We start from the raw sequence: 21,051 nt of genomic DNA on the forward strand, positions 1-21,051 counted from the left end.
GATCACACCTCACTGCAGTCTTGACCTCCCAGGCTCAAGTGATCCTCTTGCCTCAGCTTCCCAAGTAGCTGGGACTACAGGTGTGTGCCACTATGCCTAGCTAATTTTTGTATTTTTAGTACAGATAGGGTTTCACCATGTTGGCCAGGCTGGTCTCGAAATCCTGGCCTCAGGTAATCTGCCTGCCTCAACCTCCCAAAGTGCTGGGATTACAGGCGGGCGTGAGCCACTGCACCCAGCCCATAAACTGTGCTTTTTATTGGGTACTAGAAGCATATGAATAGCAGAGCATAAAACTAAATTTGATCTAATGACCTTTGACAGTGTTAAAAGCTCTGGAACCTGGAGGCAGGAAACCAGTTTTTCATACTTTTTGTTTTGAAATCATTATAGATTCACAGGAAGTTGCAAAGATAGTACAAAGAGGTCCCAATTTTCTTTGCCAAATTTCTCTCAATTTTTTTTTTTTTCCAAACAGGTCCTTGCTCTGTTGCCCAGGCTGCTGTGCAGTGGCATGATCATAGTTCACTTCAACCTCGAACTCCTGAGCTTCAGCGATCCTCCCACCTCACCCTCCCAAGTAGTCCCATAGTCCCAGCCCCTGAGCTGGGACTACAGGTATGTGCCACCATGCCTAGCTAATTTTTTATAGAGATAGGTTTCACTATATTGTGCAGACTGGTCTTGAACTCCTGGGCTCAAGCAACCCTCCTGCTTCAGCCTCCCAAAGCACTGGGATTACAGGCATGAGGCACCTGACCTCCAAGGGTTACAGGGTTACACCTCGTTTTGTTTTTTTTTTTTTGAGACGGAGTTTTGTCTCTTTTTCTTTTTTTTTGAGACAGAGTTTTGTTCCTGTCCCCGAGGCTAGAATGCAGTGGTGTGATCTCAGCTCACTGCAAACTCCGCCTCCTGGGTTTCAGCAATTCTCTTGCTTCACCCTCTGGAGTAGCTGGCACTGGGCGCGCCACCACTCCTGGTTATTTTTGTATTTTTAGTAGAGACAGGATCTCACTATGTTGGCCAGGCTGGTCTCAAACTCCTGACCTCAGGTGATCTGCCCACCTCAGCCTCCCAAAATGCTGGGATTACAGGGGTAAGCCACCATGCCAGGCCCTCCAAGGGTTACATCTTATGTAAAGTATCAAAGCCAGGAAACTGACATGGGTATAATGTGTGTGCCTAGTTCTGTGTTGTTTTATCACATGCAAATTTGTGTAACTACTACCACTTCAAGTAAAATGCAGAACTGCTCCCTCACCAAACAGATCTTTCTGGTGAGACCTCTGTGTAGCCACACCCACTCTCTCCCCATCAACAACTAATGTGTCTCCATCGCTATCATTTTGAGGAGGCTGAGTTTTAAATGAACTTCCGACCCTCTCAGCAGTGTGACCTTGGATAAGTCACTGGTCCTTTTCTGGATGTTGATTTTCTCAGCTAAAGACAGACAAGGTTGGGTCACATCAACATTCCTCTTGAATTTCCACAGGCTGATGTGATCTGAAAATGCTACAGAGATTATGAGAAAGAAAATGGGGTTTTATGGTGAAGTAAACTAGGGAAATGATGCTTTACATAAATACATAATGCTTCTTTACCGTGAATTCTCAGCCCTTTAATACACTAATGTGAACTGTGAATCTTCTAGTGTGGGAGGTATATGCAGCATTTTCCAAATTTATCTGAACACAGAATACTCCCCCCACCCTTAAAAAAATCCTCTAGAAAAAAAAAATCACTTAGAACTAGTTTTTCAGGGAATATGCTTAGAGATCTGCTTTTTCAGGTGATCTCTGAGGTCCTCCTGCCTCAGCAATCCCACTCAGATTAAAAGCCTAGAAATATATCCTCTCTCGTGGGTTAAATTATGTTTCTTCAGCCAAAACCTAAGCGTGTGACCTTATTTGAAATAAGGGCCTTTTCAGGTGTAATTAAGATAAGGATCTTGAGATGAGATCATTCTAGATTAGGGTGAAGTCTAAATCCAATGAAGAGTGTCCTTATCAGAGATGGAAAAGGGGGATACGCATAGACACAGAAGAAAATGATAGGCTGGGCATGATGGCTTGCACCTGTAATCCCAGCGCTTTGGGAGGCTGAGGCAGGAGGATTGCTCAAGCCCAGGAGTTCCAGGCTGCAGTGAGCTATAATCACCCCACCGCACTCCAGCCTGGGTGACAAAAGCGAGACCCTGTCTCTGAAAAAAGAAAGAAGGAAGGAAGGAAAGAAAGAGAAAGAAAGAGAGAAAGAGAAAAAGAAAGAGAGAAAGAAAAAAGAAAAGAAAAGAAAAGAAAAGAAAAGAGAGAGAAAGAGAGAGAGGGAGAGAGGAAGAAAGGGAAGGGAGGGGAAGGAAGGAATGAATGAAGGAAGGAAGGAATGAAGGAAGGAAGGAAGGAAGGGAGGGAGGGAGGGAATGCTCTGTGCTGTAGAGGCAGAATCTGGAGGGCAGCCATAAGCCAAGGGCCATCCAGGGTTGCCAGCAGCGGCCAGAAGATAGGCAAGGGCAACCCTAGCCATGCTTGGATTTCAGACTTCTGCCCTCCAGAACTGAGAGATAATAAATTTCTGTTCTTTTAAGCCACCCACCCTGTGGTTCTTTGTCACAGCAGCCTGAGGAAACACATAACCCTCTTTTCAGACTCTTGGGGTATTTTATTTTTAGTAGAGATGGGGTTTCACTTTGTTGCCCAGGCTAGTCTCAAACTTCTGGGCTCAAGCTACCCTCCCGCCTAGACCTCCCAAAGTGCTGGGATTACAGGCCTGAGCCACCGCGCCCCGACAAGGGGTTTTTATTTTTTAAAACAGCAGTGGCTGTTCACAAGTGCAGTCATGGTGCACTGCAACCTTGAACTCCTGGGCTCACTTGATCCTCCCGCTTCAGCCTGCGGAGCAGCTGGGACTACAGGTACATGCCACTGAACCCTGCAGAATCTTAGTGGGTTTTGAAGGAAGGAAGGGTCTCGTTTAAGTTTCTCCAGCCCCCAAGCTCCTTCCCTCCTCAGGCCTTTGCACATGCTGGCCCCTCTGGGAACCTGAATGGTGAAAATACAGCAGCCCTATGAAGACTGGGAGGAGGGAGTTGGGAGGGAGGGAAGTTCCAAGCAGAAAAGCCCTCAAAGGCCCTGGGCCAGGCCAAGATTTGGGATAGTCAAGTCCCAGAGAGAAGGCAATGTGGCTACCATGCAGTGAGAAGGGAGGAGAAGTAGGAGAAGACGCTTGAGGGCAAGGGAGGGGCCACACCACCTAAGTCCTGCCAGCTACGATCAGGGGTTTGAAGTTTATTCCAAGTGCAATGGGCAACTTTTTTTTATCTTTTTTGAATAGGGTCTCGCTCTGTCACCCAGGCTGGAGTGCAGTGGTGCGATCACAGCTCACTGCAGCTTCAACCTCTTGATCTCTTAAGCAATCCTCCCACCTCAGTCTCCCCCTGCCCCACCTCCCCCCTACCCTGCCCTGCCATTGGTTAGTTGGGACCACGGACTTGCACCACCATGAGTGAAGCCAAAAAATACAAGCATACTTTTTGTATTTTTTGTAGAGACGGGGGTCTCTCTATGTTGCCCAGGCTGATCTCAAACTCCTGGGCTCAAGCGATGCTCCCTCCCACCTTGGCCTCCCTAAGTGCTGGTATTACAGGAGTGAGCCACGGCGCCCAGCCCATTGGAGGATTTTTTTTTTTTTTTTTGAGACGGAGTCTCGCTCTGTCACCCAGGCTGGAGTGCAGTGGCGCGATCTCAGCTCACTGCAAGCTCCGCCTCAGTGGAGGATTTTAAGCACGGGAATAACAAGTCTTGTTTGTGCTTTAGAAAGATCTCCCTAAGTGCAGTGTGTGGGATAAACTGCAGGGGGCGAGATGGAGACAAGCCTGGAGGCAGAAATCAGGTAGGTCATTAGGATAGGCTGGGCTAGGGATGAAGGTGGCTTGGTCGAGGGCTGTAACCGTGAAATGGTATAAGTGGGCCTAGGTCTATTTTGGAGGCAGCACTGTCAGGATGGTGGGGTGAGGGAAAGAGAAATCACAATAACTTCTTAGTGTTTTAGCCTACACAGCTGGGCAAATGGGGAGCGCCATCTATTTATGATAGGAGACCTTGGGAAGGACTGGATTTGAGGGGGTGGTGGAGGAAAATTCGAGCCTGCTTTTGGCTGGGAGATGCTCATTAGGCATCCAAGAGGAGGCGTGAGGTAGTTAAATATGTGAGTCTGAGTCCCGGGAAGAAGTCTCGGAGGGAGATTAAGTCTTGAGATTCATCAGACCGGAGATGGTCTGTGAAGCCGCAGATCAGGATGATAGCCACTACGGGAATGAACAAAGATGAAGACCGGAGACCCCAAGACAGACCTCCCGGGCAGCCATCACTGAGAGAGGGCAGAGGAGGGGGAAGTGAAGGCTCCTGAGGAGAAGGCAGTGTGGAGCAAGGAAACCAGGGGAAGGTGGAGTCGGAGACATCGGAAAAACAGGTAAGGAGGCCATGGCCAAGCGTGTCAAATGCCACTGAGAGATAGGCAGGGGAAGGGACCTTTGGCCTTGGTGACATGTAGGTCACTGATGATCTGGACGAGAGTCATCTCCTGTAACGGTGGGGACAAACGGCTGCTTGGAGCAGCACAGAATGAAAGTGGGGAGGGGGGAGGTGGGACAGCAGATGCCAGAGGGGCTGGGGCCCTCCAGGGAGAGTTTCTAAAGGATGGAGGGCAGGGCATGTTATAAGCGGATGATAATGATCCAGGGAAGGGGAGAAAGGCTCTGCAGAGACAACTGAGGGGCCAGACCCTAAGGAGCAGGAGGGCTGGGGCCCAGTGCAGGCTGGAGGAGCGCGACGCGGCTTCCACTGTGCTCTGGCGGGGGCAGGGGGCACACGTGGATACTGGGTGGCAGGTGTGGGGCACGGAAGCGAGGTGTGCTGGTGTGGGCGCATCCACTCTTTCTCTGAAGTGTGTGGTGGCATTGCCAGCTGAAATTGAGGTTGGGGGTGTCGGAGATTTGAAATGAGTCATTTCAAGAGCGAGGAAGTGAAGCTGTGAAAGCACGTTGGAGGAACCGAGGGCCCGCGCAAGACGTGTGGTTTTGATTTGGAAATGAGTCTGGTCACACAGGGCTGCTGGTTCTTGAGCCATAGTTGGATCCAACTGGAGTTTCTCCGGGTGAGCACAGTGAATGGGGAAAAGGAGTAAAGGATGCAGGGTAGTGACTGTAAGGATGGTTTAAGGACATGGTGATGGCGCTGCCAACAGGCAAAGACCGCTGGCTCAGAGGGCTGGGTGGGCTCAGAGAATTGCTGGCATGGTGTGGTGGCGACACAGGACCTACCTGAGCTGGCGGTACAGGAGGTGATGTTCAGAGTGGGAGGCTTGAGGTGATCAGGGCTGACAAGATAAGGTATGTCCACTTGAGAGTGTGGCCAAGGTAGAGTGGAGGGAAGCCTGTTGGTGTTAAGGAGCATCTCTGAATATTCTCACTTGGCCCTTCCCAACTTTGTTTTTTTGTTTGTTTGTTTTTGAGACGGAGTCTCGCTCTGTCGCCCAGGCTGGAGTACAGTGGCATGATCTCAGGTCACTGCGACCTCCGCCACCCAGGTTCAAGTGATTCTCGTGCCTTACCCTCCCAAGTAGCTGGGATTACAGGTGCCCACCACCACGCCCAGCTAATTTTTGTGTTTTTAGTAGACAGGGTTTCACCATGTTGGCCAGGCTGGTCTCGAATTCCTGACCTCAAGTGATCTACCCGCCTCAGCCTCCTAAAGTGCTGGGATTACAGGCATGAGCCACTGTGCCAGGCCCCTTCCCAACTTTGGATTCAGAGCTACATCCTACCAGAGCCAGAAGGGGCCACCTCTTCACTGTACAGATGGGCACACCAAAGCCTGGAGATGTTGGATGCAGAAGGCGAAATGTCAGAAGCTGGAGTTCTGCATCTCAGCTGGAGGGTGAGGTAAGATTCCTGCTGGTGTTTATCCCTCTCCTCACTTCCCTCAGCAGCAGCCCCTTTCTCCTCCCCTCCTGCATCCCTGGCCCAAGTGCCTTAAGGCCCTCCCGCTTCAACATGCCCCCACCCTACAGCCTTTCCTGCATTTCCCAGTCCTCTGGGGAGTCCCTGCAGATAGAAATTCAAGTGCACAGCCACGAGGAACATCTCCTTGATGTTAACTAGACTGTGTTTCTTTACAGATATCTGGTGGCAGATCTCATTCATTCATTCATTCATGCACTCATTTAATCTTCATTCATTCATTCCATCTTTCATTATTCACTCACTGGGTTTGAGCAACTAAACCAGCCACAAGGGATGAAATTCTCCATCACCGTGAAACTGCTCATTCACCCAACCAACCAGCTCACTGTTTCTCTCATTCATTATACACCTCGTAAGTCCTGCATAAGTCTGAGATGTGGGCTTCATGTATGTCTGGCAGGCACCCGGGCTTTCCCATCATGTGTCTATCCCCCGGGTCACATCCATGTCAGGTGGGTACCGCAGTCTAAAGTCCTTGCATTCTCTTCCACATACCAGGGCTGATAATTTATCAGTTGCCATTGATCAAAGTTCACAAGGCGAATCTTCATAAACTTCTAAAGCTGCCTACAGTTTCCAGTAAACAAATCTCTTTAAATTTACAAAAGCAATGCTTGCTGATTGTAAAAAACACGCAGTGCCAAAGCATACAAAGGAAGGAGACCCGCTTGCAATTCGCTACCTACATCCCACTCCTGGGGCCAACAACTATTGGAAGTGTGGTGAGTGATTGGTTTATATCCTTCTAGATCTTATCTACATATTTGCAAAGAAAAAATATACATACATAAAATAAAATATGTGTGGCTTATATCCTTACAAACTGAGATCGTAGGCAGTTCCGCAACTTGCCTTTTCTCTGTAACAATAAGTGATGGACGCTTTGCAGGGTTGGTGCTACAGATCCTGTTTATTCTTTTAAAAGGCTGCATAGGGAGCTCTGGTGGCACAATGAGTTAGTGCATGGTACTTATTGAGCTCTTTTGTATGAGCACTTCTGAAGGCTCATTTCTAGAAGTGGAATGGCCAGGTCACGCGCATTTTACATTTTAATGGATACCCAGTGCCAGGCATAGTGTTTCCTACACAGCAGGAGCTTTGTAAAGATCTGTGGCATGATTACATGGTGCCAGATGGCCCTCTAGAAAGGTGACACCGTTTCCACTCCCACCAAGGATGACCAGAAAAGCCACAGAGGTTTCCATTTCTGTCACCAGGTCACAGCAACACTAGGATGGCCACTTTCCCTCGGGCCACTCTGCTACTCCCTAGGAGTTAAAGGCCTTGTGATGAAAGGAAGGCAACGTCCAGGCTGAGGGTAACTTCTCCTCCAGGTCTCCCAAGCCCATTTCTCAACATCTTTCTGCTATCACGGTGAGGGCAACATCAGCTCCAGGACTTCTCTAATTGGAACTAGCCACATCTACACAAAGAACCCACATGTTTTCTGCCACCCCTCACCAATCCCTGAAAGTAAAAGGAAACTTCCACTTACGCTTGGGCTCATTCTCCTACGGCCAACCCTGGCACTATCTTGTCAGTAACTGCTGCACTCCTTCCAGGGCCCTATCTCCACTGGGAACCCACACCTGGACAGTCCTTGTTCCTGGCATCTTTGGGGCTGCCTGTGCCATCAAGCTGCCCCCAGCTCTGCCACCTGCCTGCATCCTGATGCCCCCAGGATGGGCATTATTGGGACAGCACTAAAGGAGGCACCCCTGTTGGCACACCAGGGTCAGTTCTACCTCCAATCCTCCTGGGAGCTTTGGCCAGCATTGACACGGGGTCCTCTGCCTGGAGAAGGAGGCTGGCATTGAGTGGGCTGTGGGGGCGCAGTGCAAAGGCAAAAATCAGGGTGGAGGCACCCAGCCTTGTCTGAGTCCCTAGGCACTGGCACTGTCCTGCCCCATTCTGCATGACTATGCCAGGCCCCCATGGGTCGAACCCCAGTGAAGACTCTTTTCCCCTAGGGAGTTAACTCCCACGAGCGAGCGGGGCTGGTAGAGAAGGGTGGAACCTGCCACCTCCTCCCCTTCCTGTAGGAGATTCCAGGGTGGGGCCGTTCAAGGTCTCCTAAAGCCCCACTCCACAGATGCCCAGCCCCACCCACTGCTCTCCTGGGCTTTTCCCCACCCCCATCATCTCCCAGCAGGTGGTTTCCTGCTATCAACAGCAGAATAGGCTGTCCCAGGGCTGCTTCCTGGGGCAACTTCTCACCAACTCACGGTAAGACAGCCAGAGAGCTGGGCTCCATGTGTCCCAGGAAAGCCATGGGCGGAAGGGATTGGGAAACCCACACAAGGGACATGTGCACCCCATTTCCAGGCTCTTTGGCACACAGAGATATCAAAAAACAGACAGCCAATGCATCTAGAATAAGCCTCTCCCCAAGGGCGGCCCATGGATGGACTGTCCTCCCAGACCTCCCAGATGGCTCATCAGTGGTGGGATTGGGGCGCAGCAACTCCATCACCACACCCCCCAGCAGTGCCTGGGCTCACCTCTCCACCCCCTCCCCACACAGCCAGAGGCAGGCCCTCAGCCGCAATCAGTAACATTCAGTGAGGACATGTGTTTATCATGTGTTGCGGGTGGGTACAGTGAGTTCTCTATTCAGGTAGAGTGGAAGCTGGCTCAGGGCTCATCCAGTCCAATGTCCCACAGGTACAGAAGTGCTCTGATAAAATCTCAGAGCTGGCTGTCCAGTCAAGATTTGCATACCTCCAGAAATGGGGCTTTTACTACTCCTCACAGTAGCCCATTCTACTGTTGGGCACTTCCAATGGTCGGCATTTTCTTTCCGGCAGCCTCTTTCTTGGGTTGAGGGGTGGGCAGATACTGTCACTCCAGCCTAACCCTCAGGACAAGAGAGGCAGCTGGGGTGGAAACAGAGGCAGAAAAAGTAATAAGTTAAATCCAAGAATGAACAGAGACATGGCAGGATGGGCAGGGACATTCCTGGGGTGCCAGCAGTCTCTAGCTTGATCCAGGAGGCACTGGGGAGGAGGTTGCTGATGGCAAGATTCCAGGCAGGAGGTGACTCAGAAGGCCGGATTGTCAATGCCCCTCTGATCCCCGGTATATTCTTCAGGCCTCAAGCTGTAGGGAGGGGGTGGCTCTGTGGGAGTTGGGCCCAGGCTGGGCTTCAGAATCACCTGCAGGGAAAAGAGGGAATTCAGTCTTCTGGGCCCTGGCCCTGGCCACCACTCCCCCATGCCAGCTAGGGTATGGTTACCAGGGAGGGGGTGACCCAATGCTGGGTGCAGAGTGCCCTCCATGATCGAAGGGCCCTCCACTGTCCCTGCTGCACAGCCGGCCAGAGGCAAGGTAGGGATGGGGATGAGACACCCACCTCACTGTAGGGGGGTGGGGGCACAGAGGGGGATACTCTGACCCTCTCTGGGGGGATGATGGAGGGCAGTTCCAGGGGCCCCCGGCAATCCATTGGGGTGTCTGGCTCCGGCTCTCTGCAGTTGCGACAGAAGCACTTAGCCAGGCCACAGATGCAAAAGAGGGACAGGATGACCAGGAAGATGATGACGAAGATCCTGGGGTGGGGACCACCAAGAGCATCCTGAGTCCCCAGGCCACCCTGGGGACTCCCCACACCTCCCCGCTCCCGCTGCCCACACTGCCCCCTCGGCAGGTGCCTGGCCTTGTCCACACAGGACCAGGCCCCTCCAAGGACTGCGCCCAAAGGAGCTGGCCCTGGGCTCACCTCACGGGGCCAGGGAAGAGCTCGTTCTCCTGGCAGCAGCTGTCACCACAGCATTTGAATCCTTTGGGGCAGGCACTGGTCAGAGGTCACAGAAAAGGGCAAGGAGAAGCTGGCACCAGAATGGAGAGGCAGAAGGATCCCAGCCTCCCCAAAATACACCCAAGATGCTCATGGCACAAGCCACCCCTTAGTGAGGTGGGGGGTACGGCTCCCGCTCTGAGCTCAGTAGGAGGACTCTGGGGAAGGGCGTGTGCACTTGCGCCCAGTATGGCTCCCTGTTGGGCCCCACGCCCCTCATCTGTAACACGGGTAGAAGAAGTATCCTGTTGACCTCAGCAGGCAGATGTGGAGATGGGGCATTGCAGCGGCCATGACACTCCTCATCCAACTCTAAGGAGGTGCGGGGAAAGAGGCCACATGGCATGTCCAGGAAGAGCCAGTTCTCGCTGGCGCCCATGGAGTATGAGGGGTCAGAGAACAGGTGCTTTCAGAACACCCAGGGCGGACCTAATGGAAACACTTTTCTGCCCAGTTACCCTTACCCAAGCTCCACCTTGTGCTCAGGCTTCTGGGATTTCTCTATTAGGGTTAGCCCCCTGCCTCTGACCCAGGGGACCCTCAGAGGGGAGATGGCCTGGCACTGCAATAAGAAGGACCGGGATCCAGCTGCAGACCTGCCCGCAAGTGTGGAAGTCCCCAAGTTTGTTGGTGGAGGGAGAGGGTGGGGTCTCCCTCTTTGGCTGGGAAAGTGGGGGGACAGTTTCTGGCTGGATTGGGACTAAGGACGGATGGAGTTTCTGGCCCCCACACCCCCCAAGGCATGCAGGGCATGATTTAGGTTGCTCCTCCCCTCTCCCCAGATTGGAAGTTATGGCCTCCAGACTTACAAGATGAGACCACATTTGGCTGCAACCTGTGGAAGAAAAGAGAGGTCGGGGTCATAAACTGGGGATAGTGGGGGTGGGGTCTCCACTCAGATGCTGCCCAGGTACCTCACAGGCAGCAGGTCCCCAGTAGACTCAGCCTCTTCCTGCAAGCCACTCCCCATCCCACTCCACCATGTTCCCAGGTCAGTGCTTGGAGCCCAGCTGACCCCTGGCTGGCCCCAGCTCCCCTTCCTCTCTCAGCACATTCCATCACCCCCAGGTTTGTAAGCTCATCCCTTCTGACCACCCTTCCAACCTGCCTTCCGCCGTGACACCCATGGCTCAGGGCACTAGCGGCTTTCCTTATCCCACCTTCAGTCACTGCAGACACTGTGGGCAGGAGGACTCTTCCTATAATGCAAATCTCATCACTAAAGAATCTTGCTGGAAGCCCCCTTCGGTGGCTCCCTGGGGTAGAGACTCCCCCAGTGAGCAGCTGCACTCCCTCTGCTTTCGCTTCCCCTAGTTCTTTCTCTTCCTCTCACACACACCCGCGGGGAGTTCCCTGAACATGCCTGGCTGTTTTACACCTGTCCGAGCCTCCATGCATCCTTCAGATCCCTGCCTAGGGATTCCATGCTCTGCAAAGCTGCTAGGACCCCGCCTCCCAAATCAGCTTCCCCCTCTTCTATACTAGGTCTGCAGGGCACCCAGGGCATCTTACGGAATTTCACTCCATTGATAACAATTGTGTGTCAAAGCCGCACTGTCTTGGAACACTCTTCTAAGGCTGGCTCCAGCCCCTCCCTCTCTGGTTACCTTATTCAAAATTACAACCACCCTTTCCCCTTAGTGTCCTTAACTTTTCTCCACATCTCTTATCAACATCTAACATACTATATATTTACTTTATCTTGTTAATTTCCCTTCAGTTGTGTAAAAGGCAAACTCCGTGAGGGCAGGGATTTTTGCTGCATCATTGTTGAAAACCCAATAGTCAAAATATTTGCAGAATGAATGAACGTGCATTCATCAATTACCTGGTTTCATTTCATCCTGGCTGCTCCCAGACTGTGGGGGAGAGGTGTAGGTGCCAGAACACAGGAAATGGGTGGTGGGGAAGGGCATCTGTCACCCCACCCTAGCCTCCTGGGACAAACAACCAAGGCTAAAAAATAGGAAGCCAGCTCTGGCAAAACCACCATTATCTTTATCTTTATACCTTTACGAAATATTTCAATCGCAAATCACAACACTAAAGATAAGAATACCAGTGACAGCCAATAAGAGTTGGGGTAATTCCCCTTTTCCATGCTCAGTCCCAGGCTGAGTACCATCTCACAGGCTTTGTCCCCTTGTGGGGACAGGAACAGGAAGGAACCCCTGCAGGTTGGCCCAGAAAGGGTGAGTCTGTGAATCCAAATCACACAGCACACAGGAATGACTATAGAATTGGAGACAGGCTGGGTGCGGTGCCTCATCCCTGTAATCCTAAGTACTTTGGGAGGCTGAGGTGGGTGGATTGCTTGAGGCCAGGAGTTTAAGACCAACCTGGCCAACATAGTGAGACCCTGTCACTATTCTTTTCTCTTTTTCTTTTTTTTTTTTTGGAGATGGAGTCTCGCTCTGTTGCCCAGGCTGGAGTGCAGTAGTGCAATCTCAGCTCACTGCAACTTCCGCCTCCCAGGTTCAAGTGATTCTCCTTCCTCAGCCTCCCAAGTAGCTGGGATTACAGGCACGTGCCACCACGCCTGGCTAATTTTTGTATTGTTAGTAGAGATGGGGTTGTTGGTCAGGCTGGTCTCAAACTCCTGACCTCATGATCTGCCTGCCTCGGCCTCTCAAAGTGCTGGAATTACAGGCATGAGCCACTGCACCTGGCCTCTATTATTTAAATTAAAAAAATATATATATACAGAGAGAGAACTTGGAGACAGATCGAGGGGTCCATCCAGGCACTCAGCAGCACCCCTTCCCCCTCAGACCCCACACTGGCCCTTGTCATTTTCCTGGACCCCAACTAATAAGTAATGGATAATTAACAGGTTTAGTAAATTAGTCTCAAGTTCCGGTTTGGGAGGGGGAGGAGCTCTTCTCCCAGATTGTCTCCCCACATTTTAACCAGGGGATAGTCTTGTCTGGGGTGGTTCAGAGGCTGAGTTTTATGGAGCGTCAGGGTGGTCTTGGGCTGGGAGTAAGTAAATCTCAGCTTACTTAACTCCAGAATTGAAGGCATTAACAGCACCTCACCCCTGGGGTTGGTGGGAGGAGTAAACCAGAGGATGCCCAGCCCAGCATTGACACAAACTGACCGCCCAGTGATTTAGAAGGAACACCTTGCTCACTAACCCGGGTCCACGGAAGGGTTTTGGCAGAGCCACTCTGAAAGCTCAGCCCAGATGTGTGAAGGTGCCCTGTTCTGAAATCCTGATTATGGAAGACCCTGACTTCCCTCTGGTTCTTAAATGGAAAGAAGTCACAAATGCATGTTCTAGACCCGTCTCTGTTCCCAGGATAAACACCCATCCCAGGACCGGATAGCCTTCCCCCATCACCTGTAGAGTTTACTTGGGAGGAAAAGAAGGGCCGAGGGAACACTCAAACCCTACACCTCCCTCTCAAAATCACAGATTTCAGAGGTCACCCCAGCCTTGGTCAGGCAGCCAGGTCAAATCCCACCACAGGCTGGGATTACTTAGCTCTAGAAGGGGACAAAAGAGCCTTCTCTCCCCTAGGGAACAAGCAGAGACACAGTCCCAAAGAGGGTGGGGGACATCCCAGGGTCCCCCAGCACTGAAGGAACAGAGCTGGGGCTACGTGCTGGCCCAGGTGTCCAGACCTCAGGCGGGAAGGAGCTGGAAGGATAAGCTGAGGCTAATACAGGGTCCAAAGTCCCTATTCACAGAGACGTGCTAGGTGTCAGATAAGGTGGTGGGTGGTGGCCACTTCCCACCACAGGATCCCCCTCAGAAGTGGGAGAACCCAGGCTCTCCCAGAGCCTCCTCCGCTGCCCCCACCTCCACCTCCACAGCAAAGAGAGAAAGGAAGTAGCTAATTGTGTGTGGTCAGGAGGAAATCCTGATTAAGGAAGGTGGCGACCAGGCTCCAGAAGCAGGCTCCTGACCTACAAGGGTAGGGCCCAAAAGTTCAACAACCTTACCTCCCAGTCTCACCTTTTGGGGGCCAGCCAGCAGGCTGAACAGCAAGGTGGGCACGAGGCCGGGGACCCAAGCTTGGGACATCCTGGCTTGGGGGCCACTGAGCTTTCCTGTGTAGAGAAGGCGGGGCTGCGACCTCTCCCACTTCTCTCCACATATGGGGCCCCGCCTCGGGATGAGGGCGGAGCTGCACCGGGAGAGGCGGACTCCGGGCAGGCAGGGGCTGGGAGGAGGAAGGGAGGAAGGGAGGCGCAGAGGTATCGGTTGGGTTTTGGGATTTGGGAGGTAGAAGAGATTAACAGATTTTTTAAAAAGCGGTCCCGAGCGCGGTGGCTCACGCCTGTAATACAGCACTTTGGGAGGATCACTTCAGGTCAGGAGTTCGAGACCAGCTTGGCCTACATGGTGAGACCCCCCGTCTCCACTAGAAATACAAAATTTAGCCAGGCGTGGTGGCGGGTGCCTGTAATCTCAGCTATTCAGGAGCCTGAGGCAGGAGAATCGCTTGAACCCGGGAAGCAGAGGTTGCAGTGAGCCGAGATCACGCCAGTGCACTCCAGCCCGGGCGACGGAGTGAGACTCCGTCTCTAAATAAATAAATAAATAAATAACCTAAATTTAAAAAGATGTGGGGTCAACTCCACACCGCTGAGCTTGGCCTTCCTAACCCCCAACTCCTGCACTCCTAAGTGTCCCAGACTCCAGGGAGGGGTGCCGGGACCGGCGAGAGTGGGAGGGGGACGTGGAAGCCCCTTCTTATCTGGACCTCTGGGTCTGGTGAGAAGTCAAATGAGGGCAGAGGTTGAGGGAGGGGAAGGCGAAGGTTCTAGGGTACATTTTGAGGGGTTATGTTTGAGGGGTTATGGTGGGGGATATCTCCCCATTGTGTTTTGGCCAAAAAGGGAGGGACGGGGCAGCCTGGCTGATTTCAGAGTGACCTGAGATTTCCAGGTCGAGGAAGCAAGACCAGGAGCACAACGTGGGTACCTTCGTGTCCCCTCCCCTCTTGAAATCAGGAGCACAACGTGGGTACCTTCGTGTCCCCTCCCCTCTTGAAATCCTACGGGAGGTGTTGGTGCATTTTCTCCCATTGACAAAACGGGAAATCAAGGCCTCAGGGTTTAGACTGCCCCGGGGTCCGCAGCTGGGGCTGGTCCTCTGCCAGGCCCGCCGGGGCGCGGGCGAGCAGGCCCATCCAGATTCCTGGAAAGACTCCGCGGAGGCCGCCCCAGTGCGGCGGGGCCTGATTCCTAGCCCCCCTGCAGCCGCCGCCTCCAGCACTCCAAGCGCGGAGCTCCCGGGAGCGGCCGGCAGGTGGCAGCGTCGCCCAGCGCGGGTGCCCCCGGGAGCCGGGAGGGGCGCGGCCGGGGCTGGTGGGCTGGGGGCGCTGGGCGAGGGCGAGGCAGGAGCAGCGCAGCCAGAACCGCGGGAGAGGGCGAGGGGGCGATGGAGAGTGGGGCGCTGCTCCCTGGCCCGGCGAAGGGGGACCCTGAGAGGCTCAACGTCATGTCCTTGGGCGCCTCCTGCTGTGTCGCCAATCTGTCCTGACCCCTGAAAAACACCCCCGACGTCGGGGACGTTTCTTCTCTTTCCTTGTTCTCTGCCTCTCACCCTTCTCCCTCATCTCTCCCAGTCATGTTCTCTGTCTTATGTTTAACCCCTCTGTGTCTCTCCGCGTTTCTCCCAGCCTCTGTTTTTCTGTTTCGGTTTCTTCCCATCTGTCTGCACCCAGTTTCTCTCGAGTTCCCAGCCTTTCCCTCTGTTCTCCCGTCTGTTTCTCCTCTCTCTGTTCACCTCTGTCTGCCTCGGCAGAGGCGTCTGTTTTTCTCGGTTTCTCTGGTCCCTTCTCCTTGTCCCTGGTTTGGTCCTGCACCCCCAGTCTCGGTCTGTTTCTTATGCTGTCTCCCTGCTCTCTCTCTCCCTTTCCCTGTCTCTATTTCCCATTACCTCCTAGCCCTTTTTGGCCCTTAAGAAGATAATCTTCCAGTTTCCTGATCCGATGGGTACTGGGATCTGGCCCCTCTGTATTTGAAGTGACTGTGAGCTTGGAGAAGGGAAGGGGCCGCCCTCTCCCCTCCTCTCCTGCAGGTGGACCTTGGCAGGGGGACCTAGTCCTGAGAGTGCTGGGGCCTCCACCTCTTGAGTCGTTGCCAACTTGGGCTTCCAGGGTTCTTCTTGTCCCCACCCAGGCCCCACTGGACCAGCAAGGCCTGGGGTCTCTACCCCACACTCCCTGCTATCCTGCCCAGGCTGGGAGCCCTACAGAGGTGTGGCCCTTAGGGGAGAGGAAAATGGGAAAATGGTTGAGCTTACAGGAGGAAGATACCCTGGGGGGTGAAATGAGGGTGCTGAGAAGGGCATGTGGGAACTCAAGGGACAGATGTGGGGGGTCAGCAGGAGTGGGGGTGAGGGAACTAGGAGGGCACCAGTGCCCTGAAGAGGGGCAGGAGGAGGGGGAGGAGGCTGGCGTAGTTGCTCTCTGGGTCTCTGGCATCAACCTGACCCAGATCTAGGGTTGCCGGACAAAAGACAGGAGGGCTAGGTAAATCCAAATTTCCGATAAACAATGAATAATCTCATTTTAGTATAATTATGTCCCATGCAATATATATATATATATATATATTTTTTTTTTTTTTTTTTTGAGAACCAAGACTGGAGTGGAGTGGTGTGAGCTCACTGCAACCTCCACCTGCCAGATTCAAGCAATTCTCATGCTTCAGCCTTCCAAGTAGCTGGGATTACAGGCATGTGCCACTATGTCCAGCTAATTTTTTGTATTTTTAGTAGAGACAGGGTTTTACCTTGTTGGCCAGGCTGGTCTCCAACTCCTGGCCTCAAGTGATGTGCCCACCTCGGCCTCCCGAAGTGTTGGGATTACAGGGGTGAGCCACCACACCTGGGCCCATGCAATATTTGAGACATACTTATGCTAAAATTTACTTTTCTATCTGAAATTCACATTTAATGGGATGTTCTGTATTTTTCTTTGTTAAAACTGGCAACCAGGCTAGGCACAGTGGCTCACGCCTATAACCCCAGCACTTGGAGAGGCCGAGGTAGGAAGATCACTTGAGCCCAGGAGTTTGAGACCAGCCTGGGCAACATAGCAAGACCCTGTCTCTGCAAACAAAGAAAAGAAAAGCAATTAAGCCGGTGTGGTGGCATGTACCTGTAGTCCCAGTTACTCTGGAGGTTGAGGTGGGAGGATCACTTGAGCCTAGGAGTTCAAGGCTGCAGTGAGCTGAGATCACACCACTACACTCCAGCCTGGGTGACAGAGCACCACCCTCGCTCTAAAAAGAAAAACAAAACAAAACAAAATCTGGCAATGCTATCCACATCCCTACAATGTCCTAGGAACAAACTCCACCCCCACTCCACGTCTTCCAATGAAGAAGTGAGGTCTCTAGCACTTGACTCACCAGGCAGAGTCTGAAGGGCTCTTGAGCCCCTCGGCTGGGCCCCCAGTTCCTTCCATGACACCAAACTGCCCTATGTTCCTTCCTGCAGATGGGGACAAGACAAGGAGCCTGGAAGTGGGTGGTCCCAGGCCAGGCAAGAACACCAGGGTCTGTTAGCATTCATCATGACCCCAGGGCCCTAGGATTTTTGGTGGGTGAGGTCAGAAGGGGGCAGGAGCACCATGGACCCCCTCCCAGACTGAGCAGAGAGCGGCTGTTCTAGAGGAAGGAGGGTCCTGGACAAGGCCAGCATCTTCTGTTCGGCGCGTCACCTGGCACCAGGAGGGCAGCGTGTGCAGGTGCTCAGGCATACACCAGCACAGAAACCCAGAGGCCTCATGCAGTCAGCGGCCCCCTAGATTCAACGCCAAATTCCATCTGGGGTTTCCCAAGAGCAGCCACTTCGAAATGTCTTCATAAACGCTCGCTGGGCCCCCCAGTGCATTCACTAAAGAATGAGCTGATTGTGCATCTTGCCGGGGCCCAGCTGGAAGGAGGGGCCTCCGAGGCCAGCCGGCCCACTTACGCCCTTCTCAGAGGAGGCAGCCGGGGCCTGGAGGGCGGGAAGGCCAGGTCGCACAGGACATGAGGGGCTGAGTCAGGATCAGAACCATGCAGCGCTTGAGACGCCACACCCAGCACAGGTGGCACTCACCTCGGGCCCGGGGAGCCCTGCTCCACTGCTCCGGATAGAGGATCACTCAGGGTGGGTGGCCTCGCCTAGCCTGGCTCAGCCCAGCCCAGGGGGCCAGGCCTGGGTGAAGGGGAAGAGCCAGGCTGAATTCTGTTTTACTTGGCAGTCCCCCCCACCCCCATACTTTGGTGGACACTAATATCTGTAATGGCTGATAGCGCCGGGCTGGGATTTGTTTTCAAAGCCAGCGGAATGCTCTGCTCTAGCCCGGCTCTGCCTGTAGGGGCAGTATTGTGTCGTGTTAGTCAGTGTGCCACTGGATATGTTGTGCTGTGTGACCTTAGATGAGAAATGGAAATTCTCTGGGCCTCTCTCAACAGGGAGGAGAGGGAGGAGTTGGATAACAGTACCTCCCTCATCATATAGGCCATGATGAGGATGAAACAGGCCGCTCAGAGTCTGGCATACAGTAATGGCAAATAAATGCTAGCTGGCATTCCTGGCAGAGACAAGGGGCCCATAATTCCTTCTCTGCATTTCACATGGAGGCAGAGTGGGGTGCCAAGGAGTGCAGGGTCTCGCTGCTCTCACCTCCCTGGATGGGCTGCAGCATCCAACCCCAGTTTCCCCAGGACGCCTTGCTCACTAAACCCCTCTGCTGTCCACTGGGCCCCACTTAAGGGCCAGTGAGGCCTGGGAAGGTGGGGCTGGTGACAGATCCCAGATGATGCCCAGGTGCTGACCACTCCTGAACGTGGTCTGGGACAGGAGATGCGATTCCCTCCACTCCCAGTTTGTTCCCCCTTTCTACTCCCGCATGGCCCACTGAGCACTGCCTGGGTCTGCTTCACAGAGGAGGCCCGCCTCTCCACATGGCTGAGAGCACATGGAAACTGGAGGCTGTGCCTGTCACAGGTGTCCTCTCCCTTTATCCCCACTGCCATCGGCTCCCGCCCCGTGCAGCCTGGTTCGTCAGGACTCTCATAGCCATATTCAACAAGGCCTCTAGCTTGGTCTCCTCATTGCCAAGGAGGGACAGGCCACGTTGGGGCATGTCGCTCTCTTGCTCCCTAATCTTCGGAGGCTCCCTACTGCCACCTGAGTAAAGTCCCATCTCAGAGAGACCTTCAGAGTCTCCCATAACCAGTCCCCACCTGACCCCCACCGCCCACCACGTTCTCCAGCCCCTCCTCTTACTCTTTCTGCTTCTCTCCTCGCCTCTGTCCAGGCAGCTTTTTCCACCTAGTTTCTTCCCCAAATCCCTCCCAGAAACCAAACACATTCTTCCCCATCCTTTAAAGCTCAGCCCAAATGCCACCTCCTCCAGAAAGCCTACCTGGACTTGGATCTTCCTTCAACAAGTGATTGTCTGCTCCCTGCTCGCCCTCACCCAGGCCTCTTCTCTGGGCCTCTCTGACAGCCCTTGGCCGTTTTCCCTTGAAGACGTGTGGACATGTCCTAATGCTCCCACCCGGCTGCGGGGGTTGGCCAGCTCTGATTCAGCATGCATTTCCCCCTGGTGCTTTGTTCCAAGTAAACACTGGCTCTGTTGTCATTGAATCCAAGCTGGTTAGGGGCCTTCCTGGGTCAGGGGCCAGATTTATCTAAGGGGGTAGTGAATTCATTTCCAAAGTCCTTGGTGAAGGACTCATGGTTGGGGTGGGAGGAGTCCAGACTGACTGGGCTCCCCACCACACTGGCTGTGTGGTTTGGGGAATCCACCTCTTCTGCTTCTTGCACCCCCTCCAAAGGGTGTGCTCAAATTTGTGACTCCCCCCTCAGCAAGTGAGGAAGATGGCTCCCTAGGGATTGAGCGACTCCTAAGGGGGTGTAGCAAGGAATGCTTGGCTTACCATCTGCCTTCCTGGAGGAGGCAGAGTCCAAGGATAGGACTTCTTGGCCATGGGATGGGGACCTCAGGCCTCTTTTCAACATTTTTTTGGAAATTGAAGCCCACCAGCCCCTTTCTCATTCTTGGGGTGATGGGCATGGGGGTGGGGGAGATCACTTCTGGAGTCAGCTGCAAGTTTGAGCCATGAACCTGTGGAACCGGAGGGTGGAGGGAGGGCAAACCACCTGAGAATTAACAGTGCAGGGCACTTATTATCCCAATGAGCAGGTTGGAGGGACTCACTGATGCTCACTTTCCTGGAGGCTTAGCAGAGACAAAAACGCCATTTGGGAGCCATTATCCTTCCAAAGTGTAGGTTTCTGGGGCACAGGCCAGGGTGGAAAGGAAAACACCTCAAAGAGCCTGGATGGGTGTCGGGTGGGGAGGGTCAGGGGAAGGTTGAGCTGAGGAGCTTTGGCTTCTGGGGTGGCAGATGGAGCAGAGCCATGAAGGCTTGGGCAGGAGAGACTGAGCTAAGACTAGCGTGAGGGTCTTGAGAGCCCCCATGCCTGGCCTCCTTTCTCTGGGGCCCCCTCCTTCAGTCTACTCTCTGAGACCGGATCCTGTAGCCAGAGGGAAGAAAGGAATTTGGGATCCTCACTTTCTAGCTCTGTTCTTGTTGGCTCCTGAAAAGAGGGTTCTACTGCACCCTGTTTGTGGGTTCCTTTGTTTCTGACCCAAATGTTACTGGGGCTGTAGTTAGACCTAGAAGAGCTTTTCAGATCCAAAGGAGCCACAGATTCAGGACAACCATGGGAAGGGGAGCCCTTCCATGGTCTGGGGCTAAGACTAGAGTGGGGCGCAGGCCCAGCCTGAAGCTGTAAAGGCAGAGAATGAGTGTGAGCAGTGGGTGAGGGATTCAGGCTGGCAGAGATCACATTCTTCCTCAAATCATAGCTCCTCTAAGCAGCCACATCATCTGGCTCCCAGCTGAGGACAGACCTGGCTTTGGTCATGTGGGAGCTGCATGTGTGCATGTATGTACATTATGTGCACATGTGTGTATGCAGAGCATCCCAGCCTCCTGTGTTGATTGGCAGCTCCCACTCACACCCGTTACCCCACCGCCAGTGCCTGGCTTCCTTATCTGCGGGCCAGCCTTTAGGGGGCTGGCTTCAGGATCCCCTCACCCCAGTGGCCCTGTTAGCACCTCCTCTCTCCCTTGTTAGCGCCTCACAACCCCTCTTCCTCCTTCCACCCCAACTGTCCCCCCAGAGAGAGGCCCTGTGGCTTGCAGCCCAGTTCTCGCCTTCTGATTCCACTTCAGCTTCTACTTTTTGAAGCTTGGTTTTTCTCCCAGCACC

The 21,051-nt window shown here is 53.4% G+C and overlaps 1 protein-coding gene and 1 long non-coding RNA gene across 3 annotated transcripts; one reads left to right on the forward strand and one right to left on the reverse strand.

Annotated features, from left to right (window-relative positions):
- Positions 1-502: 502 nt before the first annotated feature.
- Positions 503-7,318, forward strand: LOC105739055. Of its 2 annotated transcripts, XR_001114919.2 has the most exons (5): positions 503-622; positions 4,222-4,464; positions 5,852-5,935; positions 6,515-6,738; positions 7,234-7,318. It is a non-coding gene; the product is annotated as an uncharacterized LOC105739055 (long non-coding RNA). The 2 variants fall into 2 exon arrangements; XR_004028957.1 differs by lacking the exon at positions 503-622 and having other exon boundaries at positions 4,189-4,464.
- On the reverse strand, positions 6,908-17,008 carry TMEM92 (transmembrane protein 92). The gene is made up of 6 exons (XM_030808001.1): positions 16,931-17,008; positions 13,774-13,868; positions 10,622-10,647; positions 9,735-9,809; positions 9,369-9,564; positions 6,908-9,171 (listed from the first exon to the last, which is right to left on the reverse strand). Exons 2-6 carry the CDS (start codon positions 13,840-13,842, stop codon positions 9,058-9,060), a joined length of 480 nt encoding a protein of 159 aa, XP_030663861.1. The 5' UTR covers positions 13,843-13,868; positions 16,931-17,008; the 3' UTR covers positions 6,908-9,057.
- Positions 17,009-21,051: the final 4,043 nt, after the last annotated feature.

The sequence above is a fragment of the Nomascus leucogenys genome, unplaced genomic scaffold, assembly GCF_006542625.1.
Source record: "Nomascus leucogenys isolate Asia unplaced genomic scaffold, Asia_NLE_v1 Super-Scaffold_258, whole genome shotgun sequence".
Lineage (NCBI taxonomy): Eukaryota > Metazoa > Chordata > Mammalia > Primates > Hylobatidae > Nomascus > Nomascus leucogenys.

Bases quoted from the DNA above. Each gene is read 5' to 3' on its own strand.
- TMEM92 (XM_030808001.1), bottom strand. From the start codon at position 13,842: ATGTCCCAAGCTTGGGTCCCCGGCCTCGTGCCCACCTTGCTGTTCAGC. The intron at 10,648-13,773 runs GTGAGACTGGGA...TTTCTTCCACAG, and splicing joins TGCTGGCTGGCCCCCAAAAG to GTTGCAGCCAAATGTGGTCT. The intron at 9,565-9,734 runs GTGAGCCCAGGG...TCCCCACCCCAG, and splicing joins CTCTTCCCTGGCCCCGTGAG to GATCTTCGTCATCATCTTCC.